At 28.1% G+C, this 21,568-nt stretch overlaps 1 protein-coding gene across 3 annotated transcripts; it reads right to left on the bottom strand.

Moving 5' to 3' along the window:
• Nucleotides 1-235: 235 nt before the first annotated feature.
• On the bottom strand, nt 236-20,724 carry LOC105208175. 3 transcript variants are annotated; one of them, XM_026138028.1, is made up of 6 exons: nt 20,529-20,724; nt 19,787-19,962; nt 4,043-4,075; nt 3,659-3,923; nt 935-1,109; nt 236-822 (listed from the first exon to the last, which is right to left on the bottom strand). In XM_026138028.1, exons 2-6 carry the CDS (start codon nt 19,878-19,880, stop codon nt 796-798), a joined length of 594 nt encoding a protein of 197 aa, XP_025993813.1. In that variant the 5' UTR covers nt 19,881-19,962; nt 20,529-20,724; the 3' UTR covers nt 236-795. The 3 variants fall into 3 exon arrangements, with proteins under 3 accessions (XP_025993813.1, XP_039303094.1, XP_025993814.1); XM_039447160.1 differs by having other exon boundaries at nt 601-822; nt 20,520-20,724; XM_026138029.2 differs by having other exon boundaries at nt 601-822; nt 20,547-20,724.
• Between the last annotated feature and the right edge of the window lie 844 nt (nt 20,725-21,568).

The following is a 21,568-nucleotide window of genomic DNA, read 5'->3' as shown; positions in this document are numbered from 1 at the left end:
TATTAGTATCAATACTATTTATTACATACTTGACGTGTATTTTTTTTACTCTCCCGTGTAATATGTTATAGTTTAATTAACTTTATATTTTTCTAATAATTTAAAACTTGTTATATGTAATACAATAACAATTTATGTAATTAACTGTTTTATTTATAATTTTTGGTGTATTATGTAAAGAGTGTAATGAAATAAACTGATAATCGTCGAGAAAGTTTTAAAACTGCAATGAATTGTATGTTTGAGATCATTTTACTTTTCTACAATAATACATACTTTTACAAGATTTCGTTGATACTCGTTTTATTTCAGTAATTAATTTTTGATATGCATATATTAATTAATATAAAATAAAATTAAGCTTTCCTCAGATTTATTTGGTAAGATTTACAGAGTAGAAGGAACAGAAAAAGCATCAAATTTTACATAGATAATTACTCTAGTAGATATACATGTACAGTCTTGGTAGTTGAAACAGAATATTGTAGAAATCGGTTAAATTGTTATTGAATATTTTATTGCAACAAAATCGCTATTGCAAGTTATTGAAAGTTATATGTTAAAGATAAATCTAATTTTCAAAGTGACTTGTATAATTTAGAAAAAGCGAGAGAGAGAGAGAGAGAGAGAGAGAGAGAGAGAGAGAGAGAGAGCACCAAATCAAATTAGAATTTAATAAGAAAACACGTACACATGTTTTTTTACGGAGAATCGTTACATTTTCATTCCGACAGTAAGATTTGTTCTTTGAAAACTGTGTTTTCTCGCAATATTTTGCAGTCTTTTATACTCGGTTTATTTCGTATCTTCATTCCTTTCATTCTGAAATCAAACATTGCATTTTGTTAAGCAAATAATAATATTTGATAAATTAATATTTGGAAACATTTAAGAAAAAAAGGTCGATAATAGTTTACAGAATCATGAGGCGTACCAGTAACTTAAGTATATCTAACTTTTGAGGGTCGTTAATTGGCTTATCGTATTCACCAGGTGAAATTAAAAGGATTTCCGAGTTGTCTTTAAATTTTTGGTTCATGTTACGCATTGTACCTTGTATGTTGCTAATTTTCCTTGCATTGTTTTCTTTTCTGTTGTTAAATGAACTTCTGCAAATATATACTGATATGTAATTATTATTAACTAAAAAAATAAAGATATTAATTAGATTATATTTAGCATGCTTTTATACATATACAATATCTAATATTTAAGCCAAATGTATAATTTCATTGCTGGAATAATATACTCTGTTCACTGCAAAAACGCGCCCAGCATGGACAAAAATTTATTTCGCGCACATTCCCCGATAAAACGTCTTCCGCTCAAGTCCATATATTCACTTCTTCACAGCGGGTAGCATGTAAGAGCATAGAATGTTAGTATATTGATATTGATTTCTGAGATGCTGCACATTAAAAAACAACATAATAGATTAAATTTGCAAAAGGACATTAAGTGTTTCGACGATTTCTATTAATGTTTGTTTCATACACTTTCAACAAGAACTAAAACATAACATCATACAACACTAAGATTCAAACGTTTCAAACTTTATTTGCCTCTTATTTTTACCACTAGCGAAAACTTCATTAAACTCATTAAACATATTACTTTCCAGTCTATTTGAAGAAAGCTAAGTTACATTTTTGATTTTTTGACTTCATAAAGTACATTAAATTATTATATTTACAGTAGTGTAATTTAAATATATTATGATTGCGACTTGATCATACTAATATGTAAAGGTTATTTTATCTGTTCAATTTTTTAATAATAAGTGCTGGCTCGAGCGTATCATATTTATGTTTATTTATAATATACAGTACTTAATACGGCATTACGCTCTTCCAACTATGCTGTACGTATGCGCAGACCTGGATTCGTTCTTATAATGAACAGCGTATAATATTATTTACATTAAAAAATAATACAGTAATATTAAACAATATATAAATTTATATTTAATTACTTTTGAATCTTTGTTTATTTGTACCATAGGTTATTTCAAATACTTGAAAAAACAGAAGTGTGTAGAAAGTAACGGAAACTATTTTGAAGATTAAAAAACTATTCGGTTTTTTTAAATAAATAATATATTTTTTTTAAAAAGCCAAGAAGTAAGTTGCACACTTTTTCTAAAACGCATATAATCACTATTTTTTTCGTAAAAGTAAATCATCTCAAGAGTATTAGGCTAAAATTGTATTTAATCATATTAAAAATTTAAAAAGTTATAATTTTTTAAGGAAAAAGCAAAATTTATTTTTCTGAAATTAATGATATTTTTGTAGGTATTTTTTTAATGTTAAGATTAAATTTTTCACTACAACGCCATTGTTCTAGTTTTTTAAAGGTTGAAACTATATACCATAATTTATAAAAATATTTTAAAGTTAATGAAACTAATACTGTTGAAATCAATGTAATAGTGACAACATTCTTTTGTGCACTAAATAGTAATGCTTTAAGAACGGTTTGAGTCATTTTGACTTAAGGTGATGCTAAAGTCGTCCTTTTTTACCGACCGAACATTAATTTTCGGGCAAGCCGTTCTTCTAATTACATTTACAGATTTAAAAATCTTTTTCCACAATTAAGGTATAGACAGTAATGTATAATGGACGCTATATAAGGATAAGGAAAACAAAAAAAATTGAGAATAATTTTCCAATTTTTTTCGTTTTCATTATCCTTATATAGCGTCGATTATACATTACTGTCTATACTTTAATTGTGGAAAAGGATTTTTAAATTTGTAAATGCAATTAGAAGAACGGCATGTCCGAAAATTAACGTTTGGTCGGTAAAAAAGGACGATTTTAGCATCCCCTTATGAGGATGCTATAGTGACCAAGGAATTTCCTCGACGTCGGTAATGCAGATTATTTTTCGAGGAAAACCAGCTATCGCTCTTTGTCGACCGCATAGATCTGTCTTTGTTTTTCGATTATTTCGCTATCTGCGAAAAGACCTGTCAACTACAGCCACTACTCTGCTTACCATTGTTTACGTGCCCTAAGCGAAATTTGTACACGTACAGCGGTTTACATGTTAAACTTATTTGTTAGGCTTTTGACTAGAATGGCACACTGTCAGTGTTGTTCGTTAGAGTTTTCTGAAGTACGGCCTAGTATCATTTCATACATACAAGCTACAGAGCGTTAGTAAATGACAAAGATTAACCTCGGTTGACAGATCCACGAGCCAAAAATAAATAAATTTTTAACTTTTTGTCCGATTTTCTCGTAAAATTTATCAACCCTCACTTTGTTTTAATGCGTACTTTTATTCTGCAAACGGACTTTGTGATCTGTAGAGCCAATTCGAAAATTAATGAACACTGTAATGTGTCGGTAATTCCCATCACTATAGCATCCTCTTAATATGGTTATCGTGTAACTTTTATGAAGTGCAACTACGGAAGATTAAAAACGAAAGAATGCTGTCACTATTTATGTATATTTTCTGAATACAATAAAACTTGCTACAAAAGCTTCTAAATAAATTGGACGCTAAAAAGTTTCATAAACAAAATATTGGTAAACTACTTTTATAAATAATTACAAAAATATACGTCGTATATACAGTTTTTCATAAAAAATTTTCTGTTGAGATGTTGTTTGACTCTCAGTTTTGTTTCTTGTAAAAAATTCACCTGATCGACTCAATGCTTTCATCAGCTATCGGTGCCGTGTTATAATCCCATTTCAGTGGAAGGTATGATTTGTCGTTAGGGAAGTCGTCCCATCTAACATGATATTTATCCGTCAGTGGTAACATGGGCTGTCCGGTGTTAAAACGGGACAAAACCCATTGCGCTTTGGAGGAAGGTATAATCCCGCCATTTTGTGGGAATCCGTTTAGCAGAGTCAAGATGCGCATGGTGTGTTTATCTCGAATATCGCTGCGTTTTCCGTGCGCTACAATTTTTTTAAATTAATGGTTAAATTTATTGGTGCTGTTTAGTAAAACATTTATCATTACTTTTTTTCTATATCTAAATAAAAAAATATTTACCACTAAAAATAGCGTTACGTACCTCCCCAACAAGCATTTCCATAGCTCAGACACCCTGGATTAAAATAATAACGTATGCATTATATAATATTGAATATACAATGGTTACAATTTCCAAAAACTAGTAAATCTATTTTTGTTATTAATATAAAGTATCGCGCTGAAAAATTTAAATAAATATCAAAATTTGTAGAATAAATAGATAAAACCAAAAAATAATTTTGCCTCACAATTTCATATTAAATATTTATTAACTTCAATTAATATTTTATGTACATTTCAGTAAAACATTATTTTCTGAAAGAATCTCCGTAGATTGTTTCACAATAAATGCGAGTACATTAATGAGACTATTTATTTGATCACTAGTACATCATTATTTGTGTAAATTGTGATTTTTTTCTTTCCAGTAAAAATTAAACAAAATGACATTAAACTGACATCAAAATGATGTTAAAATGATAATCCAAATCACCATTATGGTGAGACTTTTGGAATCGTGTTGTTATTTTCACTTATTTTGGCATTATATTTTTAATCAATTTGACGGAATATTGATGTCAAGTTGGTCAAGGATATGATGCCAAAATGAGTGAAAATAACACCATGATTGCAAAATGTCTAGAAAAATAACAGAATAGGTATAGTTATAATCTCAGCATAATAATGGCCTAGTTTACACCGAGCGTTTAGTAACGCGATAGGTTACGACGATGTAAACCGTTGTGAACTTGTTTTGGGTTAGGTAACTTTTTCGTGATTTATCTCGTTAGGTAACTTTCTCTGATTTATCTCAAGTTGTTCGAAATAACGCATGTAAACGGAGATAGACTAAAGTGGTGCAAAGTATACTAGTAAATTCTAATAGATAACTCCGCGGTAATACTGAAGAATACCTACTACTGCACCGATTTTGATGAAATTAGGTTCATTCAACGCGTTTTCATATAAAACGAACGAATGTGGCAGAAAAAAGTGTCGCTCTGCCTCGCGAACCGCGAGATATCAATTATCAAAGTTGACGACTATTCAGGTTAGGATTCCTATCATATCGACGAGATGTAGTGACGTGACTGCATGTTCCTTGGCCATATGCGCATGCTCTGTAGCACGAGCCAAAAAGCGAAATTCGACAGTTGAGCTGCATTCCAAAATATCCTCTTTGAGGATAATTTAACTAAATAAAATATAGTATACGTACGTTACGTTTAGTATATATTTCCAGTAAAATATTCCTCTGAAAGAACGTTTTGTAATCTAATATTGGTATAATTGTTAACAATTGTTGGTTATATACAGAACAACTTAAAATGTTGATTCTCTTTTGTTTTGTAACCAACCTTTCCTCAATTTGTCTAAATCTACAGTACCGTTCTCTTGTCTATCGCATCAACATGCAACTGCACGAATTTTTAGCAGTAACGCATGATAAAGAACGATTACTGAATTATTTATTTGATCACAATTTAGTAATTAGTGAAATAGAATGTCCACGTTGCAACAATATTTTAAACATTAATAGAAATAGTCTTTTATTTTGTTGTTATCGAACATTTTATGAAAAAAATAAACATAAAAAAAGAGTTAAGAAGATATGAAACTTTCAAACAAGTGCAAAAGTGCATACGTGGTTCAGCCAAAGTAACTTAAGCTTAGAAACAATATGCAGACTAACTGCACATTTTATTATGTTAAGGCCTCCAAGACATCAGTTTTTATGCACGGAATTACAACTGTCCGAGCATTCGATTGTTGATTGGACTTCCTTTTGCCGAGAAGTAAGTATAATAAATATATAAATGCTTTGAATATCTTATGACATATGTACTTATAAAAATATACAAATAATAGTTTGCATCTATTGGGCCAAAAATAACTCAACTACACTTGGAGGACCAAATACAATAGTTGAAATAGATGAGGCCAAAATTGGCAAAAGGAAATACAACCGTGGTCGAATAATCGAAGACAAGTGGATCTTCGGTGGATACGAACGAAATACAAAAAAGGTATTTCTCGTACCAGTTCCAAATCGGACGGAAGAAACTCTTTTGCAAGTGATAAAAGAATGGATCCTACCTGGAACGACCATAATGTCAGATTGTTGGAAGTCGTACAACTGTTTAAGTAGTACGGGTTCCAATAAGGCTTCCAACATCTGACAGTGAATCATTCAATGAATTTTATCGATCCAGATACTGGTAAATATAAGCATTTTCAATATTCACATTAAAATTAACATTATTAATTTTTAATCATTTTGTATATTCAGGAGCACACACTCAACATATTGAACGGTTTTGGAGAGAAGTCAGAGCAAATATCCCACGATATGGAATACGCGAGGCACATTTAGTGGGATATTTGGCAGAATTTCTCTTTAAACGCGTTCATACATATGAAGAGCGATTATCGAGTTTCTTCCGTGTGATTGCGAAATTGTATTCACCGAAGACTTATCACGGCGAAGCAGATGTCTTGAAGGCTGCAATATAATTTGAAGCAATATTTATTAACATATATTTTTGCACTAGTTTGAAAGTTACATAACTTCTTAACTCTTTTTTTATGTTTATTTTTTTCATAAGATGTTCGATAACAACGAAATAAAAGACTATTTTTATTAATGTTTAAAATATTGTTGCACCGTGGACATTCTATTTTACTAATTAATAAATTGTGATCTGTTAAATAATTTAGCAATGAAATAAAAGATTGCTTTTATTAATGTTTAAAATATTGTTTTTTCCTAACCCAACAACCCACCCGTATTGTGAATTCAGTGAAAAATAAATATATTTATTAATTATCGTGCAGAAAGTAAATACTTGACTGGGGGAAGGGGCTTCGCCCCTCCCCCCTTTATTTCTTCTAACCCAACCCATCCCGAGTCTAAGTTTTAAATCCAAATTGTTTTGCGTGAAAGTTGAAAATTTCAACTACCACGCTAAACAATTTTGATTTAAAACTTAGACACAGGATAGATTGGGTTAGAAAAAATAAAGGGGGGAGAAGCGAAATCTCTCCCCCTTTCAAGCATATACTTTCCGTACAATAATTTAATAAATACATTCATTTTTCACTGAAATCATTTATTTTGCTTTACATACATTTCAAATTTGCACACTTTTCATGTATATATATGCCCACGGCGCATGCTCAAGTCGCTACATCTCGTCGATATGATAGGAATCCTAACCTGAATATTCGTCAACTTTAATAATTGATATCTCGGTTCGCGGGGCAGAGCGACACTTTTTTCTGCCAGATTCGTTCGTTTTATGTAAAAACGCGTCGAATGAACCTAATTTCATCAAAATCGGTGAGGTAGTAGGTATTCTTCAGTATTACCTAATTCTGCTTTATGCAGAATTGTGCAAGATTTACACTGCATTTGACGTACGAAACTGTGGTATTGCGAGTCATATACGAATCGGAAATCCAAAAACTGACATAACGATTGAGGCTATATCTATATTATGGCAAAAGGTAGCAATAGATTTAAACGTTAAAAACGTCTCATTAGTGGCCTACTTTAGGTCAGGATATAGGTTAATGCATAGGTCTAGTCGCATGGTGTAACTAGATCAATGTTATTTTGATGTCAACGTTATATAGACTAAATTTTTCAACACAACATTAAAATTATTATTTAAACATTTATTTTCATTTTTTCAATAATATTTTATTTTATGCAACATCAATTTATTGTGCATGGCATCATATTTTCGTCATATTTAAATATTTTCATGACGCTATTATGACAAACAATAGTTTTCAGTTTTGACGATGTATTGATATCACTTTGAGTAAGTAGTTTTTACTTGTTTATCATTTGTTCAGACCCTGACAACAACGGGTCTATTTGCTGCTAGTATATTGCTTGTATCAAAATATGTCTTGCTATCAGAATTGATAACAACTGATTGTGAGTCGTGACAAATTGATGTCATCACAATACAACTTTGAATAGCAAGCAGCTTGTCAACAAATAAATTACCTGTTTGAAATTGTCATCAAAATTTGTAGTATCATTATATTATTACAATAATTATAGAACCATACAATATTGCCATATTGCCAATAACGCAAAATAACTTTTATGCTGTTATCTTGCCGTTAAACTGTTGACAATATATATATATATATATATATATATATATATATATATATATATATATATATATATATATATTAGAGTCGTTCTTATTTTGGATATTTTCAAATTTTTATGCTTCCAGGGGTTTAAACGTTTCCAAATTAATAAAAAAAAATTCCCTAAAAATTTGAGCTCTTTATATCAACTCTAAGAGAGTCCGCATGACAGCCTAAGTTTCTTATGGAAATAACATGTAAAAAAACTTCTTTCATTCTTCGAAATTTAATATGTCTTTTATGAATGATCCTAATATTATGAGAAGTAGATATTTTTGTAGAGAATTTAACGCTCTACAGAAAAGGTCTTATAATTTTTTGGTAAGTCTACTGGTTTAAAAGTTATTCAAGGTTAAAGTTCAATTAAAATGAAATCAATGTTTTCAAGTATATTTACAAAATAAACAGTTGTATCATAAAATATAATATATATTTCTTGAAGGTTACAAATTTCATGTATTTCCATTATCTTAAAACTTTATTATTATACATAAGAAACAAAAATTATTTGTTGATATTGTGACCAATACATATTTTTTATAGATAAAAAAAAAGCTGAAAATCCATTTATACCAAAAAATAGAAAATTTTAAAGAAGGGAAAATAATATAAAAGTGTTTTGTTTTAAGCTTTGATGAACTTTATGAACCTATTTTCATATTTTCAACAATTGAACTTTTTGAGTATCAGAATAATTTTGATTATATTCTGATAATAATTGGACTATAAACTGTTGTTGCTCTGGTTTTTACTTAATATATCATGATAATCTTCAATTAATTTAATTGCACGCGTCGCTATGTCATTAATAACCTTTAAATTTTTAACCAACATTAAACCCTCGTTAAAACATTCGTTTTCATTCCATTCTGATGGACTTATGTTCAAAAAATCTCTACTTATTTGAAACTGTTCAACAAACTGGAGTGACTTCGATGATATAAATGAAGCAGCCTCAAAAAACTTAGACTGTCATGCGGACTATCTTAGAGTTGATATTAAGAGCTCAAATTTTTAGGGAATTTTTTTTGTTAATTTGGAAGTGTTTAAACCCCTGGGAGCATAAAAATTCGAAAATATCCAAAATAAAAACCATCCTAATATGTATATATATATATTATATATATATATATATATATATATATGTATACGTATATGTATATATATACATACATACATACATATACATTGTTGTCTGCATCTTGCTTTAATTAGAAATTGTTGAAGATAAATGTATGACAAGCTGCCAACGTCATAGGCATAGATTTTATTGAGACACACTGTTATCTGGGTAGTTTTTAATTTTGACTGAAAACATTGGCTTTTCAGTGTCTGTTTAAATTTATTTTTTTTTCGTTGTATAGAGACTAAATTAAGACGTAATATGTTATAACATTTCTTTAGTGCAAAAATGTATAAAAAAGACAACATCCAACGAAGTATTTTGCAAATTATTTAATTTCTTTTTAAATAAAGCATTTATTGAAATGGTATTTTAAATGGTACATTTTGCCGCGATAAGCGAGTGATAAAAGCAAATAGAAATAAACTAAAAAGAATGTAAACAAATATTTATATACAATATTAATTAACAAATTAGAGAAGAAGAGAAATAAATTAGATAGTTAGATAATTCATACAATAAATTAGACAAATAAATTGTTAGATAATTTTCAATTTAAAGAATAAATTATATTAAAGAGTGACATGAGAGTCGCATATATACAATTGACTAAAAAAGCCAATATTACATTATAGTATCCGTCTCTTTTCTACAGATAAAACAGAAATCATATTCAGTGAATTGCAAGAATGTAATAAAAATTTATTTAAGGACCCCTATTGCCATTATCCTTCAGACCATGTTCTGCTCTACGAACGATCTTGTGAATCGTCTATAAGCGATAAGAAGTTTGCCGCGGCATTCTTTGTATGCGATGAATACCAGGACAGATAATATTCCCGTAAAATTGGTTTTTCATTATTACTTTATTATGCTTTCGCTCAACAGCTTTAGACTTTGGAACTCAAATTCTATTAAACTCTCATTGCAAAGAATTTGCTTATATCTCAAGAAATAATACGTATTATTATATTAAGGAATCGAAGAATGTTAAAAAATCCTTGTTAAAAATTACACATACCTAATAATACACAATTAAAGTATTATAATTGAAGAATTTCTTAACAAGTTTACTTTTAGTAAAGGTTGTGGCGCCAAACCATTCTATGTCAGTAACATCGTGAATAACTTTGTTCAGCCAAGAATAAACGAAAATGGAAAATATAAATATAAATAGTTAGTAAAATTTCTTATTAGTAAAAGAACAAACAAGTTCAGATTTTTTATTTTCTTTTTTAATGAGTTTTCAGAGTATTAATCATGGTCTGAAATTTTCTTTGTAAGTTTACGACTGCACAGAATATTCCAGCAATATTGTAGCGATAACGTTAAAAAATTTCAGTAATATTTCAGAAATACTAAAAATATTGCTGGAAATATTATTATATCTGAAGAAAAATTACCATATAAAAGAAATATAAAATGGGGTTTTTATAAAAAACAATTTGTAAAATTTTGTAAATAAAAAGTGAACAGGTTATCGCTTTATATTTTAAATAATATTTTAAATAATCTTTACCTTTATTCCTATTACATTTATATAACTTATCTATATAGCACCAAAATTTTTAGATATCTTAGAAATATTTTAACTGAAAGAAAAACATTTTGTAATAGTTGTGAAATATGTCTATAACATTTTTAAAATGTTTCTGTGAAAATGTTTAATGTTGCAAATTTTAAAATGTTGCAAATTAAACTGTCCGAAATTCTCTCACTCAGGTATGACACATGGTATAGTGAAGATATATGAAAAATCAATATGAAAAATAAATAACATATTTAGAAACTCTTTTGGTACTGTGCAATGTGTCATACTTGAGAGCACGAATTTCAGATAGTTTGATTTGTCAATGTTAAACCCTTTCCATTTTTAAATTATTATATACTCGATATTTTGATGCTAGGATTTTTGTCACGAAATGATCTCAAAAGTCTGCTATTAACGGATGTCACGTAAAGTCTGGGACACTTTGCTCGAGTAATTAAATTTTCAGGAAACAAAAATTTTTCACTTTAAATCGTTCACTATGCGTGCGTATGCAGGGCGGATTCCGATAGTACACGGGATCGATAGCACACCACCACTCACAGCGGCCGATGCCTAGAGTTTTTCCGTTGGTTGAGTTAGATAAGTTAAGATGATTGGTTGGAGAGTTATCGCAACGTGCATTATTGGATTCCGACCACGTATGCACGCACGCACGCACGGACGGTGAACAATTTGAAGTGAGGAATTTTTGTTTCTTAAAAATTTAATTACTTGAACTTGTTTGTTCTTTGTAGATAACTCTTTAGTTATATTATAAGGTGAATGTCCCAATTAATGAACAAGTAAATTATGAAATTTATGGATGAGATTTAAATAGATAAAACTTGGTTTTTAATTAAAACTGTTTTTATTCTTGGAAAACTAGATTATTTTATCAACAGAAATTTTTGCTAATAATTTTATAATGCTATACATATTCAATAAATAACAAATATATTGCTACATGCAAATGTATCTATTAGTGACCGTTCGATTTTGCTTTGTTCTAATTAATAAACTATGTTTGTCCCCATTAGTGAACTTCAAGCAAAGTGTCAGTATTTACAGGTTAAAATGAATAAATTTGCGACTTTTATGCCAAAATTGATTTGGGCATAAGAAAAATGCAATTCTCGATAAGAACAAATAATTTTGTGAAAGCAAATAAAAAACCACATTATTTTAAGTTATTTTATCTAGTCGGTCACTATTTTGACACGTACGTTTTTCGGTACATGTTAGTGACCCCACGATTATTTTATTTACAATTAGCCTTGCACTACATTTGTATTACCTGTTAATTCCTTCTATGTCCAAATAATATAAGTGATCACTATTTCTTATCAATTACGTGATTTAAATATATATAGTACATTGGCTGACGCAAGTTTGTCATGAATTTAGCGTACCTTACAAGCCAATGGCCGATACACGTCCCATTTGCTTGGAATAACAACGCGTGCCACTTTTAATATGATTAAAATAGTAAAATAAAAATAAAAACTTATAAACATGTATATAAACATGTACTATTTTGATATTAGAAGATTAATAAGTTAATATTGGCGATTTGTATTGCAGAATTTTTTTGTGATTTAAATAAATATACGTACCTGGTCACTAACTAAGACATGGTTACTAATTGGGACATTCACCTTAATTAAAATGAATAGAAATAATTGTTTTATCCAATTTCTCCAAGATAATTTCCTTGTTGAATAATATTTTGTATAGTTATCGAGATATCGCAATATATATATTTACAAATTTGCAACGTATCAATGTCAATAATTTATTTGTAGAATTATTTATTTTGTTACAATGTCACTTAGTATCATGCTTTAGAACTCAAATTTTATTATATTCTCTTTCCAAAAAATTTGTATGAGAAATATTGAATTGGAACAAAAGATAGTAGCAACACATATGTGGTTGAATAATCTATTTACAAATAATTATTGCTTTTACATTTCACTTAAAAAATGTTTTGGTTTAATCCAAAATACATATTAAGTAATCAAAAATTGTAAGAAGCACTTATAGAACTACAATCAATTAAAAATATGTTTAAAATGCTTCTTTATTTCAAATATTAAATAAGTAAAATGTACTGCTTTTAAAACTTATTAAAAAAACTAATTTAAAAATGTTTATTTATGTTTGTCAATAAAATAAGCATTTTTGTATATATATAAATAAGGCTTTTTAATTATAAAATTTTGTAAATCTAAAATTTTGTAACAACAAATTCTTCTAAAAATCTTATAAAATAATAGATTGTAGCCTATGAAAGAAATTTGACTATGTTGTTGAAAAATACACAATTAAAAAAAAAGAAATTTTTTAACATTGAATTCCAAGATGCTGAAATGATTAATTATTGAGTACATTTTTAAAGTATAATATGAAGAAAATACATTCACTGACTTATGATTCTCATGTAAATAATGATTTAAATCTGTTAAGTATTTAAAAACAAAATATTTGATTAACATAGTGTTTGAATAAAATTGTTTGAATAAAATTTATGTCTTTTGAATTTTTCTTAACATTTTAATTTTGACTAAAAATGACTTATATATCGTTTGTCATACACAAGATCGATTCAATTAGGGGCGTTTGGGAAGTTGTGAGCCGGGTTTTGTTTTTGAACGATAACTACCACAAAATTGATATTTTACGCATCTGAAAGATTGGATCCTCTAGTACACCTCGAAAGGCAACTACTGGCTTAAGAAATTCATTGAAAGGCATAACGGTTGTAGAATTTTGATATGCTTGAAAAAAATGTATTTTTAGAATTTTCAAAACTTTGGGGAAGTTGTGAGCCACGACTTAAAAAGGAAGATAATGACATATTTTAGTGATTATTCTTTATTTAAGTTGTAGAAAAAAGAAAATTAAGATAATTCTGATAAAAAAATAAAGTCTGTATAAACTGATTAGTTTGATTTGCAATGAATACAGGTATAATAGCTGGTTTTTAAATTGGCACATTTTAAGTTCACAGCTCGATCGCATTTATGCAATGTATGGAATTGTTTTTGTTCAATTTCTTCGGCATAGCACCTTTGCAGATGATGCAAAATTCTTCTGAAACAAAATCGCCCAATTTTTCATTCGAAGCGGTTGAAGAATCTACGTTTGCCTCATTAGTTTCGAAATGTAGCGAATCAATTTGCACCTATCGATGTTATATGTTCGACCAACGGACCGCACCGCTTTCTTCTCAATCGTCACCTCTTTGATGGCAGTCACTACGGCATTAATATCGATTGCTGACTTACTAGATTCACTTGTATACTTATGACGCGGCATAATAACTATCTACAATTAAACGAAACAAATCACGAAAACTAATAAATTCACTATAAAATTGCATGAAACATCCAAATTATGCATGAATATTGCAAAATACGTATGAAAGATGCCAACTTAAGTTGAAAAAAATGGCAAATTTAGGCGAATTTAACTCTCCGTGAAAAAAATTAAATAATTTTTATATTCTAAAAAGGTAGTGGCTCACAACTCTCCAAAAGTGGTGGCTCACAATTCCACTTCACCAGCTCACAATTAAATGCTATATTATCAAAATGGCCGCATAGTAATTAACACATCGAATGTTCATGCAAAATTTCAGTTGTGCATCGAAATGGTAGTTCACCAGTAATAATTTTGTAATATATTTATTTTTGCAATCAGTTTGAAAAAGTAAGTAAGATCATAAATACAAATGGTCGAAAAAGCTTTTTGAAGAAAATTAAAAATCAAAATTTGGAGAGACACTTAGATTGTTGATGCGACGAGTGCTAGTCAAAAAGTAAGATCGCATGGAGAGAGAAACATTTTACCGTAGTTGGAACGTGTTAAAATTTCAAATATGGCTGACTTTGAGTGTTGGCTCATAACTGCCCATGGCTAATAACTCCTTAAACTTCCCTATACAATTAAATTAATTATAATAATAATTTTTGTCTAATACACTCTTGTTCAGTTATATTTGTACATCAAACGAGATGTTCAAACAATTTGCAATGTATTTAGAAATCTACATCAATTTTATTCATAAAATAGTTTGGGATTAAAGCTAAGTCACGCGCGCGTGCGCTAGAAATTTGAATCTCGATAAATCTTTCTATAAAGTAAGAAGTAATTGAAACTGCAATAGTCGGATTAAAGGGTTGTCATGAAATGAATAAAATCGACAGAGTGTGTATTTATTCGCGTTTCATTCGTGAAGCAGAGAAGGAACGACAGAGTGGGTGTTCCTCTTTCGCGACTCAGCGTCTGTGGCGTATATCCTTTGCTTAGAATAAACAAGTGCAAAATGCGATATATAAGTAAGATAAATTCGTTTCCGTCTATCGAGATGCGTACATTCCTTCCGACTTTGTGCGGAACGTAATACGTCAAGAGATGGCGCGAGACTTCACTCTCAAAGCTTACGCTTGTTTTTGCTAGAATCGATGCGATTTGAATATTATGCTTCTGTCAACCCGACAAGCCTTGGTGTATTTGAAAGGTGTCTCACACAAAGAATCTTGATAATCATTAAGAAGACGGCTGGCGAATGGCTGTAGTGTAAAGAATGAGTAAAAGCGCATTTTTTCACTAGGGAATAGTTTAAATTCAACTTCAATCTTGTCATCTTCAATACTATTCTCGAAATCTAGTCTAGGCAAATTTAGCTCTCTGTGAAAAAAATTAAATAATTTTTATATTCTAAAAATTGTTAAGTTACAAATGTATATAAATTTTGGATTTGGTAAAGTCTTTTTTAAAACAAAATGTTTTTATCTTTATTGTTTTATTTCATTAAAAACATGTAATAATAATGCGAATATGCTATACGTTTAGTGAAACTTGAGATATTTCCAGTAAAAACAAGTAAACTGTTAAGTAAATTATTAATTATGGCTCCTCGCTGTATGATAATTTATAATCGTTATTTTATGTTGGTTAATACGAAAATAATTAGGATAGACAATCAGTATGTATTATAACTAATTTTGAAATATTTGTATTCATTAATTATATCGATTTCTTCACTTCTAACATTTTGATTTTTTTCAAATGCGTTTCTTCACTCACTAATAAATTAAAATTCTTTTTTGACATTTTTTTGTAGTAAAACATTAAAATATGAGAAGAGAGAGAGAGAGAGAGAGAGAGAGAGAGAGAGAGAGAGAGAGAGAGAGAGAGAGAGAGAAAGAGAGAGAAAGAGAGCTGCGTTATACAAAAACTAAATGCTAATATCTTTAAAAAAATATTAAAATTATATTAAAATAAAGCAAATGGATTATTGATTAAAAAATTAATAACTGGAAGAAACTTTGGTAGTTACGAAATATTTTATATTTATCGATGATACTAACTTCTTTATTTCTATCATTTAGTTTGTTTTCTCAAATATACAATATATTCTGAGATTTATTAGAGGAATTACAAAAGGCATATAATTTAAGCCATTTTTTAAATTGAATTTCGCATTTGGTGCAGCTTTAGATGTAAACCAAAGAAATTGTATACTCTATATTTTAATCATCTATTATAACATATTAAACTTTTTAGTAATAACAAATTAATTTGTTACAATCTTTTCTGTAATATGCTTCAAAAGATGTGATTTAGAAAACCGGTCGTCTAATGCGTACCTATGCTTCCTTAAATCGTATTGTTTTTGAAAATGTCAAATTTATTAATTAAAGTGATTAAAAATATAAGGACATTTTAATTAATTAATATTTATTTTATTAATAATTTATCAAGAAAACGAATAAATATTCAATAATTAGCAAATAACAATAATGAAAATGTAAGAACACCAAAATAGAATTAGCTTGAATTTAATTTTGTAACTGACATATTCTTCATCACAGCAAACTTATATTAGTATCATTTCTTTATAATAAAATTTGTGATAGTACAAATTAGAAAACTTGATAGAGTTTATAATAATATAAATTTAATTTTTATAATAATTGTGATTATGTAAATACAATAAATGTAAAACATTCTATACTAAACTTTCTTTTATGAAATTATTTTAAAATATTAAACAATTCAAAACAAAATTGTATGATTATAATACATTATTATCAGCTGCATAAATTGATGAGCTGTGTAAATTGAAAAATTTACATCAAATGTACATTTTCAAAAAAGCTAAGCACCAAACAAAATAAAATTTGTTACATTTTTGTCTTTATTACTTTTTTTCTTGTTACTAAATGTTACGTATATGAAGTAAAAATCTAAACTATTGAATAATAGGTATGCTTTAGAAGATATAAATTCAGCAACTTTTTTTCTAATTTTCTAGCGTTACGTAGAAATATAAGAAGCCTTTACATTTTCTTTAAATTATATTATTTTGTACAACAAATGCTCGGCCTAATATTTAACTTTTTATTCTTTTAATACACACTACCGTTTAAAAGTTTAAACACACTTAACGTTTTATAAAAGATTTCGTAAAAGTGTTAAAAAATTTTTGAAAAGATTTATAGGAATCATTTGTTATAACAAACATTTTTTTTCTCATTTTTCACGTAAACTTTTTAGTTATGAAATTAAGAAGCAGTTTCAATTTTTGTAATTTGGAAACGAAATATTATAGAGACAAAACTAAAAAAAATTAAAGCTCTATCATTTTTTTTAAAAAGTATTTTTGGAAATTTTTCTAGGATTTTGTTTTACCAAAGTATTTAATTTTCCTTGAGATGTAAGAAATTCTCAAGCGTACTGAAACTTTTAAAAGGTAGTCATAAAATAATAACTTTTAATAATAAGAACAGAATTATGTTTTACAATCTTTTCTACATCTTTAAAATCCATGTTTCGATTATTCAACTAAAACAGCAAAAGCAATTATTTTTGCTTAAAAATTTATAAAAATTTTATTGTAACAATGTTATGCATTTCAATTTAATTTTCATTAAACTTTTAACATGTCAATAATATAATAAATTAATATAAATATTATGATAATTGTAGAAAATACTAATTGCTTAAAGAATCTTGTAATTCATAATTTGAATATCATAGAAAAAGTAACTGTGAAAAAATGTATAATTACCATATGTAAACTCTGAGTACATGTTAATTAAATTTTTCTAATTTACTCTAATGTTAAATTAATGTACGATAAGTTGGAGACAAAATTCTACTTTCCTCATGATAATCCACTTAGGGTTTTACGAACACTATAATTTTCTGTCCTTCTATTCAAATTAATGGTCATATATCCAAGAACAGTCCGCAGATATTGCAATGTCTTAAATAACTATCTTTCGCGCAATGCGTAAGCAAAATGCAATAAACATTTTCTCAGTTACTTAGACATATTTTTGCTAAGGTTTTATGAACATACCATTCAGTAAGTACTCGGTCGGTTTTCATGAAAATGTAATCGTGATTAAAAAATAATAAGTTGCCACTGTTATGAGATTTACATTTGTCTTGGTCGCGTTGTTTCTTAAGTGTGTCACGTAAAATCGGACTGTGATTTGTAGGAATTGATATTTCATGCCGATATCAAGATCAGAACAGGACAATATTTTGAAATAAAACTGAATAACTAGAAACTCAACATATAATTATAGATTATCTGATTTTTAATTAACAGGCAAAATTTAGAGAGGAGAGTTATTTTAAAGGAACTACTTTTAAAAAGTGTGCATTTAATAATTTATTTACATAAAAATAATAAACATAAAATAACAATAAACGTAAGAAACATTGATATATAGTATATAATAAATAAATCAAAATTTGAATAAACGGAATATATAAATAAATTTAGTAATCAGAAGTACACATCTTTTTGATCATTTAACTAATTTAATTTAAAAGAAAATATTTTCAAAGATTAAATTGACTATTTATTAAATGAAAAAGGCCAGTTATAGTAATAGAGGCCCGCAAAATTAAGAATGTTAAAAATTGTTCAAAAATTATAAATAATTTCTTATATAATTTTATGCGCTAAACATGAACATAGTCTCTGAAATTATTTGTCACGTAGATTTTTAAGAAGAATTGGATAAAATGGTCTAAAAACGACGATTTTAGCTATATTTATAAAAATATACAAAAATAGCATTTGTTAAGTGGCCTTATATTTTAGTAAATAAATAAGATTTAGTTATATTATCTCAAATTTAAATTTAGGGATTTGTCATATTGGATATGCCATTTTGTATTTCGTTTCGAAAGATTTAAAATCAGCGACCTTCAAAATGCTTTCAAATATATTCAGTTTACTTGTAGTTTCTTCAATCTGTTAAAGGTATACTTTTATGCTTTCAAAAGTTTATAACTTGTAACTGGTATTTCGGTGAGAGAAATCACATATTAGTAAATAAAAATTGATTTTGAAGAGAAAGTATAGTACTGTATAAGGTTAAAATATTGGAAAAAAATCGTTACTTTTGAGACATTTTAATTTATTTATTTCAAGAAATTGGTAAGTAATTTCTGCGGCCAGATTCGGGTTCAGCATAGAAAATTGCGTAGGAAACAATTTATAATTCTCAAGCAACAAAACTTAACAGATCTGTGTAATTATTCGTTGCAAAGATAAATTTTTATATTAAAAAATAATTTAAAAATAATAATAGTTGTTAAAGTTATTATTCTTAAAAGAATAATTATTAAAACATTTAACAAATAAATTCTACAATTCTCTTTTAAGATAAGTTCTGATCGTATATGACATAATCTCCAATATTTTGTAATTTCTTTCATATTACATATGTTTCGCGATAATAGAAATGTAAGAAATTTGTTATTTAAATGTTTCAATATATTTTATGTTATAATTTTGTTATTTACGTAGAAAAAAATTCTATATTTGTTTAAAACATTTTTGCAATTTGCGATTATAATTTATTCGAATCAAGAAAAGTGTGAGAAACAGAACTTCAATTAAAAACGGAAATTGTATTTGTACCTACCGGCCGCGCATCCGGTAGAGCAGAAAATTGACATGATGATACAAATCTGCAGATAGATTGTCAAAGTGAGAGGTTTTTTCAAAGTCAACGCCATGTGATATTTTTGTTGATACTTCTTTATATAAACAATTGAGTAGATACGTTCTGGAATCGTAGCCCGAGGTTGTTTGCCGCGCCTGCAAGTCGGTTCAGTTTATTTTTCTTTAAAAAAAGACTTTCTTTTTTCAGACAAATTAAAATACAATTTTATAAAAAAATTTTTATAGGAAGAGCTTTATATTTTATTTAGAAAGATTACATCAACTTTTATGATGTTGATTGAAATAAAATTTTTAGAAAAACTACTTAAGATACTAAACTTAATTTGTATTCATTGATTAATATCGATCATATGTAATCAATTATTATTACACGATAATATAAATTATTTGTGCAATTTAGACACATTTTCAGTAATTCTTTACTTTAGTTAAACATGTTAGTATTAACTTTACTGTAAAACTTAATCACTTTTTAATAAATAAAACAATACTTTTTTTTGTAAAAAGTAAATTGTCTTACGGAAACTTGGACAAAAAATTTACTTGAAAATTTTAAGATAAAATTTTTCAATATGAAATTTTTCTTTAATTCATATTTGCTGTTTAGATTTTTAATCCTTGCAAAATCTTCAAATGAATCAAAGACGAGAACGTAATAAGAATAAATAAAATCTTAGAATTATCATACTGACTAGTTTTACCTCGTTGGCAATCTCTACCTTTTTTTCTATACACTCGAAAAATGGACGTACGTATGTCACTTCCGTTCACCCTTGCAAAGACAAGCAAAACACCACTGTAAACGTTACGAACGTTCTACGCGCGTTCAACAAATTTGAGGATTTTTGTTTTGCTCATGAAAAAAAGGGTCGATTTCGATCAAAGAGATCGGCGGCTGAACTCAAAGCCGGGGTGTCGCGACCACGGCTTTTATATACGGGTAGTGCATGGTGGGGTGGCTGAGCAAACGCCACCCTCGATGCGCACCTGCGTCGGTGACAGCGAACTTCGGTGCAAGCGAATGAAAACAATCATCGTGGGTGGGATTTAATTGGAAATTTACCATAACACTGGGATTTTGATGTTAGCCCCGTCTAGATATCGAAGACGCGTTTAATCCGAATGAACTAAACATTATTTAAAAATGGATTGCCGTAACTGTCTCAATAATAATCGAAAAACGTCTAGTAGTAAAAACAAATTTCATCACTAGAGTTACTGTACTTAGTCGCTTAATCAATAAATGACTGGTTAAAAAATTTTTAAATAATGATTTCAAAACACTAAACTGCAAAATAATTATTAATATTTTTAGAATTTTTTTATATAGATTTAAATTAAACATTTTTTTACTTAAAAATGTAATTATATTACATTCATTTTATTTATTTACTAGACAAAACAAGCGCGCCCTTACAAAACTTTTAATATTACGTAATTTCAAAAATTACAAATTAAATATTGTACTATTAACCTTTCAATACATACATTCAAAATATGCAATCTCCGCGATGACGGCAAAGTAAGCGTTGAATAAGAACCAGCCAGCACATTGGAAAAAGGATAACACTAAACTTCTAGATTTTGAATATCGATGCAATGCAATTTTTCAAATAGGAAGGTTGACTGATTTAATTTTCTTTCATTTACATTGGGCTAATTTTGGTTTAAGCATAAAAAAGATGCACAAGGAAATTTTCTATAAGATTCATTTGTCAAAATCAAATTTCGAGTGATGTCC

This window comes from Solenopsis invicta, chromosome 3 (genome assembly GCF_016802725.1).
Source record: "Solenopsis invicta isolate M01_SB chromosome 3, UNIL_Sinv_3.0, whole genome shotgun sequence".
Taxonomy (NCBI): domain Eukaryota; kingdom Metazoa; phylum Arthropoda; class Insecta; order Hymenoptera; family Formicidae; genus Solenopsis; species Solenopsis invicta.
Note: the sequence above shows the minus strand (reverse complement) of the source record. Positions and strands in the feature narration are given on the sequence as shown.

Excerpts from the sequence above, each read along its gene's own strand:
- LOC105208175 (XM_026138028.1), bottom strand. The coding sequence starts at position 19,880 with ATGGCGTTGACTTTGAAAAAACCTCTCACTTTGACAATCTATCTGCAG. Across the intron at positions 4,076-19,786 it reads CTCTACCGGATGCGCGGCCG|GGTGTCTGAGCTATGGAAAT; the intron begins GTAGGTACAAAT and ends ATTTTAATCCAG. Across the intron at positions 823-934 it reads TAGATATACTTAAGTTACTG|AATGAAAGGAATGAAGATAC; the intron begins GTACGCCTCATG and ends GTTTGATTTCAG.